Source organism: Acipenser ruthenus, chromosome 27 (genome assembly GCF_902713425.1).
Source record: "Acipenser ruthenus chromosome 27, fAciRut3.2 maternal haplotype, whole genome shotgun sequence".
In the NCBI taxonomy this organism is placed as follows: Eukaryota; Metazoa; Chordata; class Actinopteri; order Acipenseriformes; family Acipenseridae; genus Acipenser; species Acipenser ruthenus.
In genome coordinates, this window is record NC_081215.1 from 24,033,638 (window position 1) to 24,053,554 (window position 19,917).

Below are 19,917 nucleotides of genomic sequence, written 5' to 3' on the forward strand. Positions count from 1 at the left end.
GGTTCTGTCCTGGTCAAATAAATACAGAAACAAACACAGTATTACTGTTTGTTTGTGCCCCATTGGAAAGCCCATTATTTCAATACTGTTTCACCAATGGTTAATATTGGATTACTGGAGTCTCCTCAGAGTGTAGTTACTAGGGAAAATAGGGCATGTGTTATTCAGAAAATGTCAAATATTATTCCAGAGTGTATGTTTAGTAGGATACATAACCACCAGTCCCTGTACTCCGATGGAATACAAAGGGAGCAAACAGCCCCAGGGAAGTGCTCTCTCTCTCTCAGATATCCACTCAGCCTGACTTATTGCCCTGCCAGGACAGCAGCGTGCCCCCATGGCCTTTCTCTTTCCTTGCACTCTCCTCCTCCCCCCCCCCCCCCCCAAAAAAAAAAATAGATGAAATATATAAATATACACCATCTGCTGCACGGAAAGGAAGGCAGTGTTTACATAAAACTGAGAGAACAAGCTGAAAATACAAATACTTTTTTTATGTTTATTTATTTTTATTTTTATTGCAGGCTTATGTTATTTTACATTAAAAGATTATACCACTTATTATTATTATTATTATTATTATTATTATTATTATTATTGTTATTATTATTATGATAAATGAACAAGGAATGCACATTTAAAAGTCCAGTTTGTCTATTAGAATGAAGGCTTTGGTTGTAGATAAAGCAACAGGTTTCATTATCTTAGAATGTACTCCTGTAGATTATCGGTTTCTATTGGTAGAAGTCGAATAAGGACAGGGTTGTCCCCTGTAAAATGACACTTCACTGATAATATGCCATGCATGCGATAGCGAGCTACGCTGTATTCCGTGAATTTGCACTTGCAGACAGGCCCAGTTTATGAAGTTAGAGCGTGTGAACTAGCTGCACTGTCCAGATTCAGCTTAGACTGTTGGAACACTGCTCCTTTTAGCTCCTTTCACCTATGACTTATCTGCTGACTCACATTTGGAATACTTCTGTTTACTGGCAACAGTATAGAACATATCCTATCATTAGAAACACTTACCATAGTCACCTGTAAATCTGTAAATGATGGAACATGACTAATTCTAGTGTATTACTTGTCAACAGAATTAGCTGAATTCTTTTTACATTTGAAGTATGTTTTGATACTGTTAAGTTAACATATAGGCAAACGTTTAAAAAAAGGGTGCTTTTCAATTATTTTTAAGTTATTTTTGTTCAGTGTTTATAAATATTTACTACATTATGAATTCAATTTGAAATCTCAAGTGTGATTCCATTTCAGGTACTGACGTTATGAAAGAGTCACGTGTGTTTATTATAGAAGAAATAGTTTTTGCCTCTCGAAGGAGCCAATCATATTTAATAGGAAGCTCCCAGGAGCCGTGCACCATCCCTTAAGCAGCAAGTGAACAAACAGACTGGTCTTTCTACTGCTAAACAGTCTCTAAACAAACTGATCCAAGGTCTTCACATTGCTCTGTTACACCATAGTCCCCATAGATCACCCTTTTCAGAACCTGCTGTTGTCTGTATTCTGAGGGATTCTACAGATTTATTCTTATTTGCAGCTCTGGGCTATTCTTACAATCATCCTAGCTGCATTTGCTGTAAATCATTGAGACACAGGGGCAGTCCAGTTCCTGGAAGCCACCACATGAGAAAGACAATGCCATGGCTAGAAATTTATGACTTCTTTGAATGGGGCAAACCAGGGAGTACTGAACAGTGGGTACTGAACAGTGAGAAATAGAGCAAGGTAGTTACTTGCTTACTTTGGGTGAGACAGTCATTTCTTTTCATGAACTTTAGTGGGTAAATCGGTGTAGGAGATAATCTCACGTTACCCATATTTCCCAAACCCTAAACCCAGCCTTAATGGAGGTTTGTATACTATGGAATTCTGTCCTGTGTTATACAGAATTCAATCTATGTTTGTTTAATTGGTTATTAAAGTACATACAAATAAAATAAGCTGACAGATCTACATGCAGTAAGTGGGGTTTCTGCAGTGGGTGCCCATTGCCATGCTAAATCTACACGCAGAGCAGTCAGATGTGTTCTTGCAGGTACCAGTAAAGAATGTGAGGTATGCTTGGAATTTCATGCAGTATCTTGTGTCAAGCAGAACATAACTTAAAAGGCTATTTAAAAGGAGTGAGACGAAATTTGAAATAAACTTAGCAGACTGCAGATAAACAAAAGCTTTGATATTTTATTAGTTTAAGCTATGTATTGTTCCTGTTAGAGATTGTGCAATGTTTGAGAGAGTAAACCTTTTACAAGCACAGCATTTCAAGCTGTTGACAAGTGAAAATAGCAAGTAATTAATCTTAAAGTTTATCGCATACAATTCATGATCCTAAGTAAGATCTGTTATCTTAATGTTTTCAAAATGATCACTCACACTTTACTGTAGACACCTGTTTCAAAATGCAAAAGAAAAAAAGAAAAAAAACTATGAAATTGTTAAAAGTGCATTTTTGCAGTTTCAGCATCAGTAATTAATAAGGACTGTGTAATATGGAAAGAAGGATAAAACCACTCAGAAGCAGCAAAGTATTTATTAAAAATCTTTCCCTAAACACAGTGCCCAGTTACTAGCATGTAGTAGTGGTGGTGTAGATTTAATTCAACTGAAACCCAAGTGCTGCGCTATTGGGCCCCACTGCTTTCACCCCTTTGAATGACGTCAGGGCCGCAGCAAGCTTGGATAGCCTAACCTGTCCCTTAGTGATGTAACCCAAAACAAGCCAATCAAAATCAACAATGTGTGAGGGATTTCATTCAATTGGCTTACTTTGTGCTTAGAACCCATAAAGAGGTTAAAATGCATACAACTTTTCTTCTAACGTGTCATGTTACCCTAGGGTGGCCAAAAGGGTGTTGATTCTGATTTGTATGTTCTCCTGTGCCGTTTTTGAAGATATCTGAACTGGTTGATGATCAGACATGCTTCTGTCAGGTACTACTCTTGCTGTAATTGTCAGTCGGTCAAGTGCTCAGCTACATCACTGTAGTTACTGTACCTATTACTGGAGAATATGGACCAGATCAATTAACTTCATAGCTTTTGTTTCATTCCCTTTAGGATTTACATAAACCGGTCATACTAGTTGCATTATTCCTTTATAAAACCCTACTGAGATTTAACATAGATGTATTTTATATACAGTTGTTCTAGGTTAAGCAACATGAGCTATATGATTGGAGATTTATCACTGTAGAAAGTAAGCCTTTTATGCTGGAATGGAGGCTCCATGCAGTGACTGTGTAACCCTGCTGAAAATCCCAGCAACTGTTGATGACCAGCAAGAGATGGCATTTGAAACATATATTTATTGGTTTTCTGATGGGTACCCAGCTGGTCTATAAAAGCACTGCACGTGTTTACAGCAACTAGATCTATTTAAAAGTGCAGACAGGTGGCAATGATTTGATTGCAGAATGTTCCAGTATTTTTTTTTGTACGTTTTATGTATGTTTTATTTCATTAACCAGCTTAACCAGCTCTTGAACAAGCATTGCACCCCCATTGCAAAGCTGCTGAAAACGAGCACGAAAGCCAGCTCTTAAACCCATTGCTGGCCATGGCTAGAATTTCTACCAGTGTGTGGACTGTGCAGAGCTGGGCAGAGGCAGGGAGGCCATTGCTTAAACACCACAGAACAAAAATGTGATTGGAATGCTATTGTGACAGATTTACGATTGGTCTGGGTGTTTTTTTTGTTTTGTTTGTTTGTTCTTTTTTTTTGGTACAGCTTTCCAGTATCTTTTAATGTTTTTCTTCTGTAATGTAGGATAAACCGTGCTTTAGTGATTCCTGCTGAATCTGTATGTAAATACACTGGCTTTCGAGACCACAAAAGCCTCTTTTTCTGTTCAGAAGTGGAAACTGAAGCTCAAGAAAGTTCCTCTAACAGGTAAGTTCAGAACATAAATGTGTTTTCTTTCACATTTCCCTGCTTTTTTATAGACATTCTCCGTTGTGAAGTACTAGAACAGATAAATAGAAACAACTCGCCCACCAAAACCCGGTACAGTGCAGGTAAACAAAGCCAGACCGGAGTCTATTGATGCGGGTTGTTTCAAAGGTCTAGACCTCAGTCTCATTAATGGGTTGTCTCATTAATGGGTTCCATGTCACACTCCATTCACTGCTGCAGACAGCAAGTGTGACACTCATCCATTTGCTCAACCATTACTACTTCAGGGGTCATTTAGTATGTCCCTGCTGAAGTAGTACCCATTCAGAGTATCACTAACCAAACCAATGGCTCCCGGACAAATTGATATTTCTTTTATTGTCCTTCTTGCTTTCGCCTCTTAACAAATTAGTTCTAATGTACAGTAAGATAATATTGTTTCGCAACTAATTTGACTACCAAAATGGATGCATTTATGCAGCAAGCATAGTCTCATCTATTGACAAGTGACAGTATCTAAATATAGTAATAAAGAATCCTTGTCCTTCCTTATAACTGAGGTATTTTGATCAGCAGGAAATAAGAACTAATATATTCCACGGAAGCAGACTGGCTTTCAAATACTGTACATTTAAACCGGAAATTGGTCACATTTGAAAATAGTGGACAACAATGTGTAATACTACAGGCATTTATATTCCTTAGTTTGGCTGAGTTGGGTAAAATACAAGAGAAAAACTTCAATGCAAAATACAACAGACTTTGGGAACACTGCAATTTCAAACTTACAATTGTAGTTTGAAACTACATTTTAAAATTGCAACAGCTATGTGAATAGGTTGCATGTTTCTTAACATTTTGAAAGCAGTAAGTCTTATAAACACTTGCCTTTCACCTCTGTGACCCAGCTTCGTTTCTGTCCTGGGAGACCTGTGTAAAATGAGTTCTGGTGGTCTCAGATTCACTTTTTGGTGGATGGTTATATATCTCTTTAAAAAAAAAAAATTTAAACTGTTCAGTGTGCTAATACCGAATGTCTGGCCGCTTTCTTACAAAAGTAGTTGCGCTTCAGTGCTTGCTCAGAGACTATGTTGTATGGTGTTTTGCAAACCACTAAAATGTGTGACTTTGTTGGTTAACATTTCTATACATGCTGAGGAGGATACAAAGCTCACAGAGCCCTCTTTCTCTGTCCATTTTCTAAGTAGGTAAATTCAATGCATAATTGATGGCAGCTTTTGTCATTCAGTACCCCAGAAGAGCTAACCTATATTTTGTCAGGGAAATAAACAAATTTGCCCAGTGAAGAGCCTGGTTCTACTTCTAGCAAGCAGCTTTATGAAAAGGCTTCTGTACCACACGGTATCATATTGTGTTATTTATGTAAGGTCTATGAGCTGTTAAAATATGTTTTTACAGCTTGGAGTGATCATGCGGGTTCCTGTCATTCAGGAAAAGGGGTGTGATTTGTATTTTTCTTTCTCTAGTGGAGGTAATGTCGTCTTTCCTCTCTACATTTTCTCTGCAAGCTTTAAGGTTGTTTTTTTTCAGACTATTTTCTTTATGACATAATTGTTTAGGATATGTTTTTAGCTCTTATAAAATATTCATGATTTAAAGTGCAAACTAGGAACATGATTACACAATTCAGTCTAATCTAGAAAAAAGAGAACCCTTAATTATTGATAGATCTGAATACATTCAAAATCATGATTTGGGTAAATTATTTCCATGTGCACTGAAGTCCCAATCACATACAAGCCATTTTGAGAACTAGCACACGTTACCATCTGTATATTTAAGAAGAAAAAAAAAAGGGTCCGCTCAATTACACACAGGTCAAAGGGCGGTGATGTAATCAATATTGCTGCCTCATCCACTCCATATGTTCCATCACACCTTGAACTGCAATACGTTTTTACCAGCACATCATAAATCGCTTGGAATTGAATTCATCTTTAGATGTTCCATAGTTTTAAATGCTATACATGTATGGGGCTTGAATAGAATCCAAGTTTTCCAAATGTACACATTGACTAATTATCGTAGTTCAAAGAGAAAACTGAAGAGAAAATCGTATGTAACCGATGTAATCGTATTGAAGTTGTTGGAATAGAAAGAAAAACAAACAATAAAACTGCATTAATGGAAAATACACAAATGTAGGCCTTTCAACTGCAACGCATCAGTTTCATTACTTTATTACAGTATGCTCAGTATACCTATGGTATCAAGCCTTGTTCATAAAATGTTTATTTAAAGCCTGATTTTATTAATTAGGGTTTGAATTTTCTAAACTTTTGTTTCTCATCATGTTTGCCTTTAACCCCATTATAAAATACACGGATACCTAACTAAAGTATCTCACTGTAGTTTTCTGAAAGATGTGCAAGGTTAGGTCTGCTGTGTTGAGTGAAATTACATACTACAGCAGTGATCTGCAGTGTTAAAAGATTATATAAAAAGTTTTCTCTTAAAAATAGGTCCATTGTGTTAAAGTATAAAGGGATACAGACAGACTGTTGTAATTACTTCAGCAGAAGTATGCCGCTAGTTAAAGGCACATCCTCAAAAGGATCAGTGTAATGGTTCATCTGGCAAACCCTCAACTGTCATGGATGCTGTTGTTCTTGTGGGGCTGCAATCTGGAGGTCTCATTCCACTTGCACATGTTGTACGTGGCTTTGCCCTGTGTAGGGAATCCTGGCATATATACTGTACAATCAGTCAGGAATGATCTATGACTATGATCTATGCTTAACAAGACACACGCCAAGCTCTCTATAATGTTGTAGCCTCCTTTTGCAAATGCTTGTTAACCAGCTAGGTGTGCTCAGTCTGAACAAGAGCTCACATGATGGCTGCAGAGTTAACGTTCTGTTCTAATTCCTAACTTCTGAATTCATATCTGACCTCAATTAGCTCTCCACCCGATCAGGTCTAATTGAGTCAAGCAAACTCTGACAATGCTGCAGTGTAAGCAACTCCAGCCTCCCCCACTTGGAGGAAATGGCTGTAACTTATGAGAAGCGAAGCAAAAGATTTAATCTCAAGAACAGTGTGCAATTAGTGTCTTTTTCTGATTGCATACTCTGGCTGTATTCTATAAATAGTTTTTCAAATAAACATTGCAAAATCAAACCTAAAAGACAGACTTGCAGCAGTCTGTCAACTGCATGTCTTCTTTATGTAATTGGAACTATAGAAACATGACATGAAGCTGCTAAATAATACAAATAAATAAATCAATGGTATGTGTTTAGGATTTAAACTAAAAATCAGCCCATATTTTAATGCTATAGCACTCCCATACAGACAGGAATTTTGGGCATGCAGTGTTTTTACACTGGTGTATTCAGACATTCTGTTGTTGGTGGAAACCAAAAAAAAAAAAAAAAATACACTTCCAACATTGATTTTATATTTTTTTTTATTATGATTTACTAATGTACAGTTTAAAACGCCACCAATGAATTACTGATGATTTAGAAAAACTGATGCATTTGACATTTAATTGCAAAAAAACAACAAAAAAACACTCCAGTACTATAGACCAATTTGACATTATATATATATATATATTTAGAAAGCAGCTGCAATTTCTTTTTTTTGTATTCTACTCATAAAAAGAAAACGCTATTAAATACAGTTTTGTTAAGTGCAATTTGCGGGTTGTCAAAGTTTTGATTTGGTCTGAATTTAATGTCAGATTTCATGATTTTCAGCAGCTGGAACCTTGTGTACTGTTTATTTCAAATCCCTTTATGCATTTGGATGTAAGTGACATTTCTGAACAAGTGGGGTCATTGTTTAATCTGGATTGTGTTGAACTGGGAGGAGATTCTTAATCTTCAAAACGATATTCAGTTGAAAGCAAGATATCTAGTGTCTGACTTCTAGACTTAAGTGGACAAGGACAGAAATCTGCATAGCAGCAATGAAAGTGGCGTCCTTATTTGGTTCCACTTATCTATGTGAATCTGCCTTTTAATCTAATCAAAATTTCGAACCTGCCTGAGTGACGATCATCTGAATGACTCCATCGGGGTTGGGCTTTCTAATTACAAGCCAGATTTTGCTGGGCTGGTAGACAGCATGCAGTGTCAAGTCTCACATTGAAATCTAGGTAAGAATAACATTTTTCTTTATTTTTAGCTTGGAGTTCTTTGAGGAGTGGCTCTCAAATGTTGTTTTTTTTTTTCAAATCAGAAGTAGCTCTTAATAGGAAAAAGGTTGGAGACCCCTGTGTTAGTTCTTAAAAAAAAATCACGAATTAAAACTATTCAACTTGTTCTGAAAAAACAGTTTGCCCCATTACACAATAGAAACGAGAAAGGAACTGATCCAGCTGCAAATTCCAGTTCAATAAATAGACTCAGTTCTGCATTGTTCTTAGTTGCTCATCTACGGTATCGGCCACCAAGTTGAGCCTGCAGTCCCGAAGCTTCCTTATTAACTCTGCAGCGTTGGCGTCGTTCCCTTGTACTTTCTGCCACGTCTTCAAAACCTGCCTGATCTGCTCTCTCATGTCACAGGGGTGCCTATCCTGGATTTGGTCTAGTCTGGCATCGGAAACACCGATTTTTCGGGCAAACATTTTCCACTGTTTTCCCAGGTTGTCACAAATGACTTCAAATGCAGTTTCCAGACGTTCTGGAAAAGAAACATCCAATTATTCACCATTTAGTAAGCGCTAGTAAAAACATAAAACTAGCAAGTAAATTCAATACAATAAATTAACAGTTGTAGTTGCTTGCTAGTATTATACAATTAAAATAGCTGCTATCCCCTCCAAAAAAAACAGTCTATAACCAGTTCAACTGAAAAGCTTAATGTTTAAATAAGGTCCAATAAGACATATATGTTGTGGTCCCTGTAACGGCACAGTAGTGTCAAACGATTTCTTACAACAATGTATTAAATTACAGTAACATTATTTAGAATTAGCTGTAAATGATCTCTGTAAAAAACAAAATGTGACTTCAGTTAAAGAAAAAAGATGACACATATATATTGCGGGTTAATGCATTGGTGTGGGCCGACTACAGCAAGAGGAAATGCGTTAGGTGCAGCTGGCTTGCATTACCATTGTGTAATTCAATCAAGAGAGTTCAGATTACAGCATGAGGGCTTTTACGTTTGTTTCATTCAACAATAAGATCCTCTGTACTGTAATGCTCAGTGTCAAACTTTATCTATTTTATGTATACAGCTTCAATTATATCACTAGGCCTATGTCTATGCACATACAGTCATCCTTAACTGTTCAGTATGACTTTCAATTTACAGCGTTTTTTAAACTTTGGCTAATTAGGTGCATTAGACTGAATGACAATACATTAAGTATTTACTAATTATTAAGAACGATTTCATAACCTTTATAAAATACAAGTGCAATAGACCTGGTTTTAAAAAGCAGAGAAATATTGGAGACATTATGTGTGGTGTTATTAAATATACCAATGTGTCTGAAAGTAACGCCTTTTGACTAGGCAAAATCTACACCAGTGTTGCCAGGTCCGCGGTTTGTCCGCGGAATTGGGCTACTTCAAAAACACAGCCGCGGGAAATATTAAGGAGTCGCGGGTTGATAATGTAATTAGATTTTGGTGGTATAACGTTAAACGATTGAACTGTTTTCATGTTTGCAATTTTGTTTTGGATACAGTACCAGCATTAGCATTTCAATAAAGGGATCACGCTTAATTCGGTCGCTGGCCTGGTATGAATGTTGATTTGTCCCTTCAGAGCTTCCGTACAAATTTGTTGATAGCGACGTATGGATGAGCTGTACTGGGGCTTGTAGTTTTTTTAATCAAATTTATACTAGGTATCTTTTCTTACGAAAGGGGTTTTTTTATGCATAGGTCTACGTGTTAAAATAAGCTTGCTTTCAGTTAAAACAAATAATTGGTCTATTTGTGAAGAGACTTTGGGCTATAAACCCTGCAGAAATCTGGCTACATGTCGTATAGTTGGCTGTGTTGACCACCCACCTATTTCCTCGGCATCGGGTAGATCGACTTGCTCACCGGATCCATACTTTTCAAAGTTGTCCAGTTTTTCCAAAAGGTCTTCCCTTTTAATTTTAGTTAGGAGTAAACGAAGAAAATCTGTATTGTCTATAGAGATCTTCCCCTTTTCCATCAGATTTTTGAACAGATCAGTCCCACTTGAAATATTTTCAAGCTCCTTTTTTCTGATGTCATCCCCGCACAAAAATTTCAAGTTTTTTAAGTTTTCTGAATCTAGGCTCCCAGAAATCTGATACAACAAACCCAAAAACTCTCCCATTTCTAGTATTTTATATATACCTTTCCTGTACGTTATTTTTCAAATATTGAAAAGGCAAATACAACCTTTAACTGAGTGAAATAATCTCAGTCAGCACGAGAAACACGCCCTCTGAAGAAGTTTTACTTTCACTTTCGAATTTTGCGCAAATATATATTTTCACGCTGTTATATAATAATAACACAGCCTTACACATATAATTCCACTTAACAGAAAAAATACAGATATAGAGGTATAAGCAGAATAATAAGTGTTTAACTGATTATTTAGTTTACTTCCTGATAGTTGAGTCAGTGATATACAGTACTTCCGTATCCGTTCATTCAAATACCGATACTTTTGTTTTGGTTTTCTGTCAAGGGAATAGTGCCACCTGCTGCTAGTGTCGGGGCGATACATCCTAAGGATAACAGAAATATCATGGTAGTGATGAATTTACTCAAAATAACAATGAATAGTTGGTTGTCTACATATAAATTGCCCTTTAATCTCTCGATATCCGCTTATATATATATATATATATATATATATATATATATATATATATATATATATATATATATATATATATATATATATATATATCCTGAGCCATTCGAAAAAAAGGCGTAATACCACAGCAGTGACGTCAAAAAGTGATAATTCCTCTAGAGGAAAATATACTTTAACTTTGACCCATTCGACTCCTTGAGACCATCACTTTCAATTCAAACACAAAATGTCTCGTTTCCAATCACTCGACAACACCCACAGTACAGAAATGTTCATTAATGATAAACAAATCAGAATACGTATCTTGGAGAAACCAAACGTATAACGACATATAACGTCTGTACTTCACTGAAACAAGAACTGTATTGCTGAACCTCGTCTTCTTTAATATTAGCGGGTATCCATGTATTATAAAAAAAAAAAATAGATGGGCCTCAGGAAAACAATTACAGGAAAACAATTCCACCTCGAGTTTCTGTGATACTTTATAAATTACGAATGTACCAGCTTTACAAACGAGACCATATATTTATATAAACAATTACATCCCCAAAGTAGACAAATCTAAATCTAAAACAAAATGGCCAAAATGGTTTAATAGATCAATAAAAAAAAATATTCAGCGAAAAAAGGCACTTTACAAAGCATTTAAAAGGGACCAAAAACAAAGCACACAGAAAGAGTACTTGGAACTGCAAACACAAGTCAAAAAGGAAGTTAGAAAGGCCAAGAGAGAGATAGAAATCAATATTGCTAAGGGGGCTAAAACCAATTCCAAAATGTTTTTCCAATATTATAACAGCAAGAGAACATTCAAAGAGGAGGTTAAATGTCTAAGAGACACAAATGGCAAAATCATAGATGAAGAAAAAAAAATAGCAAATATATTAAATAATTACTTTTCACAGGTTTTTACAAAGGAGGACACAGACAACATGCCCCACATGTCGACCTGTTCCTATCCAATTTTAAATAACTTTAGCATAACAGAGGCAGAAGTGTTAAAGGGACTAGGAGCTATTAAAATAAACAAATCCCCTGGGCCAGATGAGATCCTCCCAGTAGTACTCAAAGAAATGAAAGAAGTTATTTACAAAGATCATGCAACAGTCTCTTGACACAGGGGTTGTACCGACAGACTGGAAAATAGCAAACGTAATACCGATCCACAAAAAGGGAGACAAAACCGAACCAGGTAACTACAGACCAATAAGCCTGACTTCTATTATATGTAAACTTATGGAAACTATAATAAGATCCAAAATGGAAAATTACCTATATGGTAACAATATCCTTGGAGACAGCCAGCATGGTTTTAGGAAAGGGAGATCATGTCTAACTAACCTACTTGACTTTTTTGAGGATGCAACATTGACAATGGATAATTGCAAAGCATACGACATGGTTTATTTAGATTTCCAGAAAGCTTTTGACAAAGTCCCGCATAAAAGATTAATTCTCAAACTGAACGCAGTAGGGATTCAAGGAAATGCATGCACATGGATTAGGGAGTGGTTAACAGGTAGAAAACAGAAAGTACTGATTAGAGGAGAAACCTCGAAATGGAGCGAGGTAACCAGTGGTGTACCACAGGGATCAGTATTAGGTCCTCTGCTCTTCCTAATCTACATTAATGATTTAGACTCTGATATAGTAAGCAAACTCGTTAAATTTGCAGACGACACAAAAATAGGAGGAGTGGCAGACACTGTTGAAGCAGCAAAGGTCATTCAAAATGATCTAGACAGCATTCAAAATTGGGCAGACACATGGCAAATGAAATTTAATAGAGAAAAGTGTAAAGTATTGCATGCGGGCAATAAAAATGTGCATTATAAATATCATATGGGAGATAGTGAAATTGAAGAAGGGAACTATGAAAAAGACCTAGGAGTTTATGTTGACTCAGAAATGTCTTCATCTAGACAATGTGGGGAAGCTATAAAAAAGGCTAACAAGATGCTTGGATATATCGTGAGAAGTGTTGAATTTAAATCAAGGGAAGTAATGTTAAAACTCTACAATGCATTAGTAAGACCTCACCTAGAATATTGTGTTCAGTTCTGGTCACCTCGTTACAAAAAGGATATTGCTGCTCTAGAAAGAGTGCAAAGAAGAGCAACCAGAATTATCCCGGGTTTAAAAGGCATGTCGTATGCAGACAGGCTAAAAGAATTGAATCTATTCAGTCTTGAACAAAGAAGACTACGCGGCAATCTGATTCAAACATTCAAAATCCTAAAAGGTATAGACAATGTCAACCCGGGGGACTTCTTTGACTTGAAAAAAGAAAAAAGGACCAGGGGTCATAAATGGAGATTAGATAAAGGGGCATTCAGAACAGAAAATAGGAGGCACTTTTTTACACAGAGAATTGTGAGGGTCTGGAACCAACTCCCCAGTAATGTTGTTGAAGCTGACACCCTGGGATCCTTCAAGAAGCTGCTTGATGAGATTCTGGGATCAATAAGCTACTAACAACCAAACGAGCAAGATGGACTGAATGGCCTCCTCTCGTTTGTAAACTTTCTTATGTTCTTATGTTCTTCTTATGTTCTTATATATACATACATATATATATATATATATATATATATATATATATATATATATATATATATATATATGCGTAGAATATGGTGTATGGTTCTATGGTGGTAAAACCCTACAGCAATTAAATACATTCCTACAAAATTCCCTGTTTGTATGGTTTATTTTTTTATAAACTTTTAATATCGCATACTTAATGGCTACCAGCAGATGGCGGTAGATGATTAAATAGTTACAGCAAAAGGGTGTCACAGCTGCTAAACTTCAGTAAGACATTGGAAATTTCCACCAGGCAGTGAAATATATTGTCACGAAGTAAAATGACTGCCTTATACATAAATGTTTCACATATTTCTGTTAAACATTTTCTCAGCGTACCATAAGGCAATGGTTGTAGTTCCCTCTGCTGGCCAAAGGTGGTACATATTCTTCTTATTTGTTCAAGTTCTGATTCGTGGCTTGGCTTACAGTAAGAATCATTTCTAAAACGTAAGGCTTATTGATTTGTGAACAACAGTTAAAAACATCACAAGAGAGGTCACATTTAAGCAGCAGCAATATGCAACAAACTCAAGTTCGAACTAGGAAAAGGTAAAGGGTAACATGATCTCCCAAAAGCACTTTATATAACTTAAAGGTTAAGATAGCGTATGCAGATTCATTTTCAATGGCTGAAGTTTACATTGAATAAATAAACTAATAAAATACTTTCCAATATTTTCATACCGTTATTAAAACACAGCTATTAATACTACAATATAGTTATTTGGATTGGGGCATTGGCTTGAGATTTGTGTTTTTTGTTTAATTTAGCTGTAAATATTATACATGACAATGAATCTGCAAAATAATAATAATAATAATAATAATAATAAAAACAGCTGCAAGCTTTGGACCTATTTTTAAGACTTACCAACGCGTTCTATAGCCAGAAAGTTTAGTCTGCTTTTCCAGTAACATATACAAGCTGTAAACCGAAGACTAAATAAAAGTGATGGATTTCTTTACTCCATCAAAAACAATAAGATAGTGGGTTTGTTTAAGAGATTTCCCACTTACTTTGGGGTCTTTTGGCAGGGTTATCTTTTTATATTTCTTAAGTGCTTATCAAGGCGAGACAGTGTGGTGCTGTGAAAGGGAATGGCTTTGGCTTTATTTATATTTCCTATGGCTTTTACCCTCAGTACTTTTATTTCCTGAATACACTTCATAATAATGTGTCTGTCCTATTTCAACAAGATACTTGAAAATAGGTTGCATGTCTTTCTGCCAGCATATGTTCTTATAAACAGTTTAATAGCCACTGAAACAATGGTACAAGAACCAGCGCCTTCAGCAGAACATTCCATATACAGAAGGCACTGTTAACTAAGCTATGCTGTATTGTAGCATTATAAGCATGTGCTGGATTAAGTGGACTACAGTGTTCAATAACGCATTTATGGAATGCATGATTTAAATGGACCTGCTTGTAAGAAAAGACACGTTAAAAAATGTCCATATTGTTAAGTTTATTTATTATGAATACATTTGCCCTCAAAACTAAAAAGTAGACCTGTATACATTTACAGCTTCTTTCTGTTTTGTTAGATACAATAAAAAATATTATGCGAAGAAATTGTAATTATTGGATTTGCTACTTACAGATAAAATAGTTGGCATACAAAATAGCCCCAGTTTATCAGTTGCCAGAGCAAAGCAAGCAAAGAATGAACACATTCCAAGGTTTCACCAAACACCAGGATTAATGTACTGTAAGTAAATACTCATAAATCATAATTAAAAGGTTTAAATCAGAACAAAGTTTGTGTTTTTCTAACTCTTACTAAAGAAACCACTGGTTTTATTATTTTATTCTAAAAAGTATATCATAAGTACACAATAATGTGATAATGGAGCGATGGCAAGTATTTTCATATTTAGTGTACAGATATATTGTGCATATTTACAAATATGAAATGTTTAACAAATCATAGCAGATTTGATATGAAATCACAGAAAGGGACCTGTAACTGTTACATATTGTGATACTTAAAATCAAATCAACAGCTCTTCAATTAGGGGAGCATATATCTATGTCCACAGCATCTAAGGTTTGTTTAATATGGAACATACAGCACCAAAAAATCCAACTGCTGACAAATGTATCCTCTTCCTAATAATCAAATGGTAAAACAATAAGCCCTTAGTAAAGTAGTGTTACACTGTGGCGTATAATCCATTCATAATCACATCAATTATTTATATTTTGGGTTTTCAGATTTCAAATCACTTCTAACAGTTTAAGGAAAACATTTGGGAAATAACCATTTGCTATCAGCAAATCTACTGAAGTTAAGAACTACTGTATCGACAAGCCCAATCGTATTAATCTGATATGAGTAGCACATGTTCATATTTAGCAAAAACCTGAATAACTGTACATAAAATAAATATCACTTGTCAGATTATTTAACCTAAATAGTGAGCTCTTCTTGCTAATCAAGTCGATTATTGCAGTTCGAGAACTTTGTTGGATTATCGTTTATAAAAGACGTCTTAGACTTCCTTGTTGCTCCATAAACTTCCATTCACAAATTAATATGATGCTATGTGCGTCTCTCCAAAGTCAGGCTTTCTTCCCACCTAGTCTATACTCTATAGGGTCAATCCATGTTGACTCGATAGGTGATTTACAGCTGCTCCCCTCAGATTCATTTCAGGGGGAAACGTTGAAGCATTTTACATAGTTTTAAAAAAACATTGGCACCTAACATTAAAGAGGAGTGGAGAGGGATATACAGTATAGAAAATATAAACAATATCTCTAAAAGACATGAACGTCTGAGTTTTGGACAAATGCATAAAAAAGTCATAATTTAAATGCATGTAGTACTGAATTGTTGATGCCAATGTTACACATTCAGAACATATATATATATATACCTCCACACATACTGCTTATACAGCCATAACTCCAAAGACAGAGAGTAAAGGGTTAATAGGTTGGGATCTATGACCTTCATGTAGCGATTGGGTATATACATATTCAGACATCTTTCATTAAAATATACAAATATTTTTGCATGGAAGAACAGTTTTAAAAGCAGGAAACTAAAAAAAGGATCTGAAAAGGACAATGCGTATTTTAGTTTTTTCATTGTTATAGTATTTTTTAGTGTTTGGTCATTGATCATTTTTAAAAACTGTCAGTTAAATCCCTGATTCTAAGATTAGCTTTTTTACACATTTTAATAAGTGCAAAAAATCAGTTTCATAAGGAACATAACCAATGATAGCAATTTAAAAAAAAAAAATTAAATGAGGTTATCAGCTCATGTCTGGAAATGAGAAGCTATTTCTAAAATCAGGCTCATCCGTATCATGCTGAGTAAGCTGCATCTTTAAGAAGATATTCTGTACGTTCACTAACTGTAGACTACTAAACACATTTCCCTGTGCTGGATTGTTTTGTGCAAAAAAAAAAAAACCTGTTCATAATGTGGTCCACCACATTTGTAAGATCATTGCTTTAACTGAACAATGACAGGACAGGAGATCGGCAGTTACATACTGAAACATAACTCATACCAGGATGCTTTCCAGTCAAGCTTTCTTCTCAAGTACATCATTCTATGGAATGCCCAGACAAATAACATTTTGAATGTTATGCATTTTGTTTTGATTTTTAAGCCATCTCTTATACATCAATGTTTTGTGAATGCAATGAAGCGCTGCTCTTCTTGTGGCTCTGGGGTCGGTTAATGGGACTGTGGTTGTTACAGTTCTCCATGCTCTTGGCCTCCTTGCCCCTTGCTATCAAGTTCTCCAGCATCTGCAGCTTGCCCCGTTCTTCTTTCAGAAACAGCTCCACCATGAGTACCTTCTCCTTATGGATCTGCACGCTAATGTCCTTGGGAATGTCTGGGATCATCCAGTCCACAAAGTCACTCATGATCATCACCAGATTCTGGGAGGAAAAAAAACAAAAACCAAAAAAAACATTTACAAAACCTTACATTTTATAAAGGTTAACAAGATTGCAAAATACCATAAATACTAGACAATTGGTTATTTCTAAAGAGGGAGTCAGAGTGTCTCATCTGGTTAAAGTGCTGCCACTGGGAGCACAGGATGAGTCACAGCTTGGACGGCGCCGGTTCACGTTCACGGGATAAATAAAAATAATAATTGGTCACTCAAAAAAAAAAAAAAAAAACACAACAACAACACACAACACCCCCACAAGGTCAGTTATCTACAAGGTTACAATATCTGCTACAGTGGGTATTATTGCCATGATGAAACAATTTTGCGTTTTGTATCAATATTTATGGATCACATTAGAGGGCTTGAACCTTTCTTCTCCATTACTGCTAAGCTACGGGGTTTGATTTGATCAGCATATACAAGCCACAGCTGGATTTCTGTAGAGCATTTTACAGCACTCAGGAATCACCTTGATTACACCAACCACCTATCCTTGGTTCTATTGGGATTCCCTCCGAAAAATACATCTCAAACCAGGTGGATTCCCTGGTACTGTAAAATTCACTTTAAAAAAACAAACAAAAAAAAAAAAAACAACACAAACACTACAGCTGTGGTTTGTCCCCGTCGGGTATACAGAGGCGCCTCTGCCAAGCAGAGTCCTTTTACATGTTTTCAGATCCTCAGGAACGTGACCTTTGACCAAGCTCTGCCAATAGGAGAGCTCATCAGTCGGAATCTCTTTTCTATCCTAATTTCAAGCCCACGCCCCTCTAAACCCGCACCTATGGGCTCGTCACTCTATCCTTGGCCGAGCCTCCTCCGCTTGATATTGTCTTACAAACAGCTTGTTTCAGCTTCCTCTGCTGTATCCTTACAGCCCCAGCGGACACCCCATGAAATGTCACGTATTTCAATTTTTGTTGGTTTTTCGTTAAGCATATGGAAAACTGCAAAGCGGTATGTAATTCAATATGCTAATGTAACATTATTCAACAGGTTTCATTCAAGTTTATTTTATAGGGTGATACAAAACATTTGGCCATAGCTGTAGGCTGAGCCAGTCCTAAGCAGTCATCCTCCAGTAGAACAGACCTTAACCACAACACTCACCTGGAAGACAATGACAAATGCTAATCTAGCTGCCAAGACAGCCCAGAATTGTTTGGAGATGTCGTAACCATTCAGTGACCAAGGGGGCTCTCTGTAGTCTTTGAATCTGCAAAGCAAAGGATGCAGCAATTGTGGATTTTACAACAACAACAACAAGGCTTATCTGAATTGATGGAGACTAATCTGAAGAAAATAGCAAAGTCTTATTTTCTAGAATGCTGTCATTTTCTTAAATAAATCAAATACATATAAAATTACAATTCGAGCAAGAGGCATGGTGTTTTTTTTTTTTTTTAGTATACTGAATGTATAAAAGCATATCTCCATTTAGACTAAAAATACAACAATGATTGCTTTCTTGAGCAAATGGTATTTCACTACAGAAAACGGAGCTTGAATCCCTGCCCTTTTACAGAGTTTATCAAAACTACTGGGGTTTGGACACAATATATAAATCAAAGCCTTTTTGTTGGCTGTGCACATCATCTAATATCTCATAAACTATAAAATGTCAAAATGTTTTTATTATATGAAAACAAACTAACTTGTGTGAAGGGGGTCTACTATTTCCAAACAGAATTCCCAGACACTGTTGTCAAGTCTGAATAAATCCTAAGAGGAGAACCGAACGATGGAAATTGACAGATCGGAGTTACCTGCATATTTCCACCTTGTAGCCCAGCTGCATGGGCTCAATGGGCTCAGTCCCTGACTTGAAGTCGCTGACGTTGAAGTAGGACAGGGTGTGGTTGATGAAGCCATGCATGGAGCCGTCTGTACTGTACATGTACAAGTACACCAGGCGTGGGATGAAGTCAGATGTGAACGCGATCACGAATGCCTGGACAGTCAACATGAAGAGAGTCACCAATCAAATAGCAGCAGAATAAAAAAGTCACATCTCAACGCGTGCACAGTTCTATTGTATACCCAAACCCACCAAGAAACTGCAAAGTATGTATCTTTTTTTAAATCAGAACATCTTTCCTTTTGTACATTTTGTATTCCAGTCTGTTTTATGACCATGTAAAAGGTGCCAGGCCCTCAAACTCATTCTGTCACTATAATTATCAGTGGTATAGGATTAACAAAAATAAATAATAATTAAAATGTGTTGACAGATTGTATAAACATGGTTACTTAATTACATGGGAGCCTGAGACTCTGATAAGGGTATAAACAGCACTGAATCATAGGTCCGATAAGCAATCCAAACACTGAAATGCTACAGCTGACAATATATCATTTACTACAAGTGCGATTTAAATCAATGGTCCCAGAAGTAATGTTGACAGAACATGACTGTTCTTTCTTAGATTTACAGGCAAACTGGAAACAAAACATGCTGTCTGTGCCCATAGAAGGCTCTCTTTTGTCTTTTCAACATCACATTACTCAGATCAGTTTTAAGGTCATTTTAGTGTTGTCTTAAACAGCCGCTATACCACCTTGGAGTCTGATCTCGTCAGCTCAAAGACCTAAGCAAGTTTGAGAAATACTTGGATGGTTGACCTCCAAGAAAATCAAGAGTTGTTTGAAATGTTTTTGGTGACCAGTAGATGGCACTCTTCCATTTTGTCCAG

The 19,917-nt window shown here is 36.2% G+C and overlaps 2 protein-coding genes across 10 annotated transcripts in view; both read right to left on the minus strand.

Moving 5' to 3' along the window:
* Positions 1–7,328: 7,328 nt before the first annotated feature.
* On the minus strand, positions 7,329–10,516 carry fadd (Fas (tnfrsf6)-associated via death domain). The gene is made up of 2 exons (XM_034053180.3): positions 9,913–10,516; positions 7,329–8,569 (listed from the first exon to the last, which is right to left on the minus strand). Exons 1-2 carry the CDS (start codon positions 10,208–10,210, stop codon positions 8,292–8,294), a joined length of 576 nt encoding a protein of 191 aa, XP_033909071.3. The 5' UTR covers positions 10,211–10,516; the 3' UTR covers positions 7,329–8,291.
* A 4,232-nt stretch (positions 10,517–14,748) lies between these two features.
* The window catches only part of ano1a (anoctamin 1, calcium activated chloride channel a), a 51,528-nt gene continuing 46,359 nt past the window's right edge, over positions 14,749–19,917 (minus strand). For all 9 annotated transcript variants that reach the window (XM_034053857.3, XM_059002058.1, XM_034053858.3 and 6 more), the window contains 3 exons: positions 18,991–19,175; positions 18,335–18,440; positions 14,749–17,201 (listed from right to left, as the gene is read on the minus strand). In XM_034053857.3, the coding sequence (XP_033909748.2) occupies positions 16,932–17,201; positions 18,335–18,440; positions 18,991–19,175 (561 nt within the window). In that variant the 3' untranslated portion in view covers positions 14,749–16,931. The remainder of the gene's footprint in view (positions 17,202–18,334; positions 18,441–18,990; positions 19,176–19,917) is intronic.

Excerpts from the sequence above, each read along its gene's own strand:
- fadd (XM_034053180.3), bottom strand. The coding sequence starts at position 10,210 with ATGGGAGAGTTTTTGGGTTTGTTGTATCAGATTTCTGGGAGCCTAGAT. Across the intron at positions 8,570-9,912 it reads ACCCGATGCCGAGGAAATAG|AACGTCTGGAAACTGCATTT; the intron begins GTGGGTGGTCAA and ends TTTCTTTTCCAG.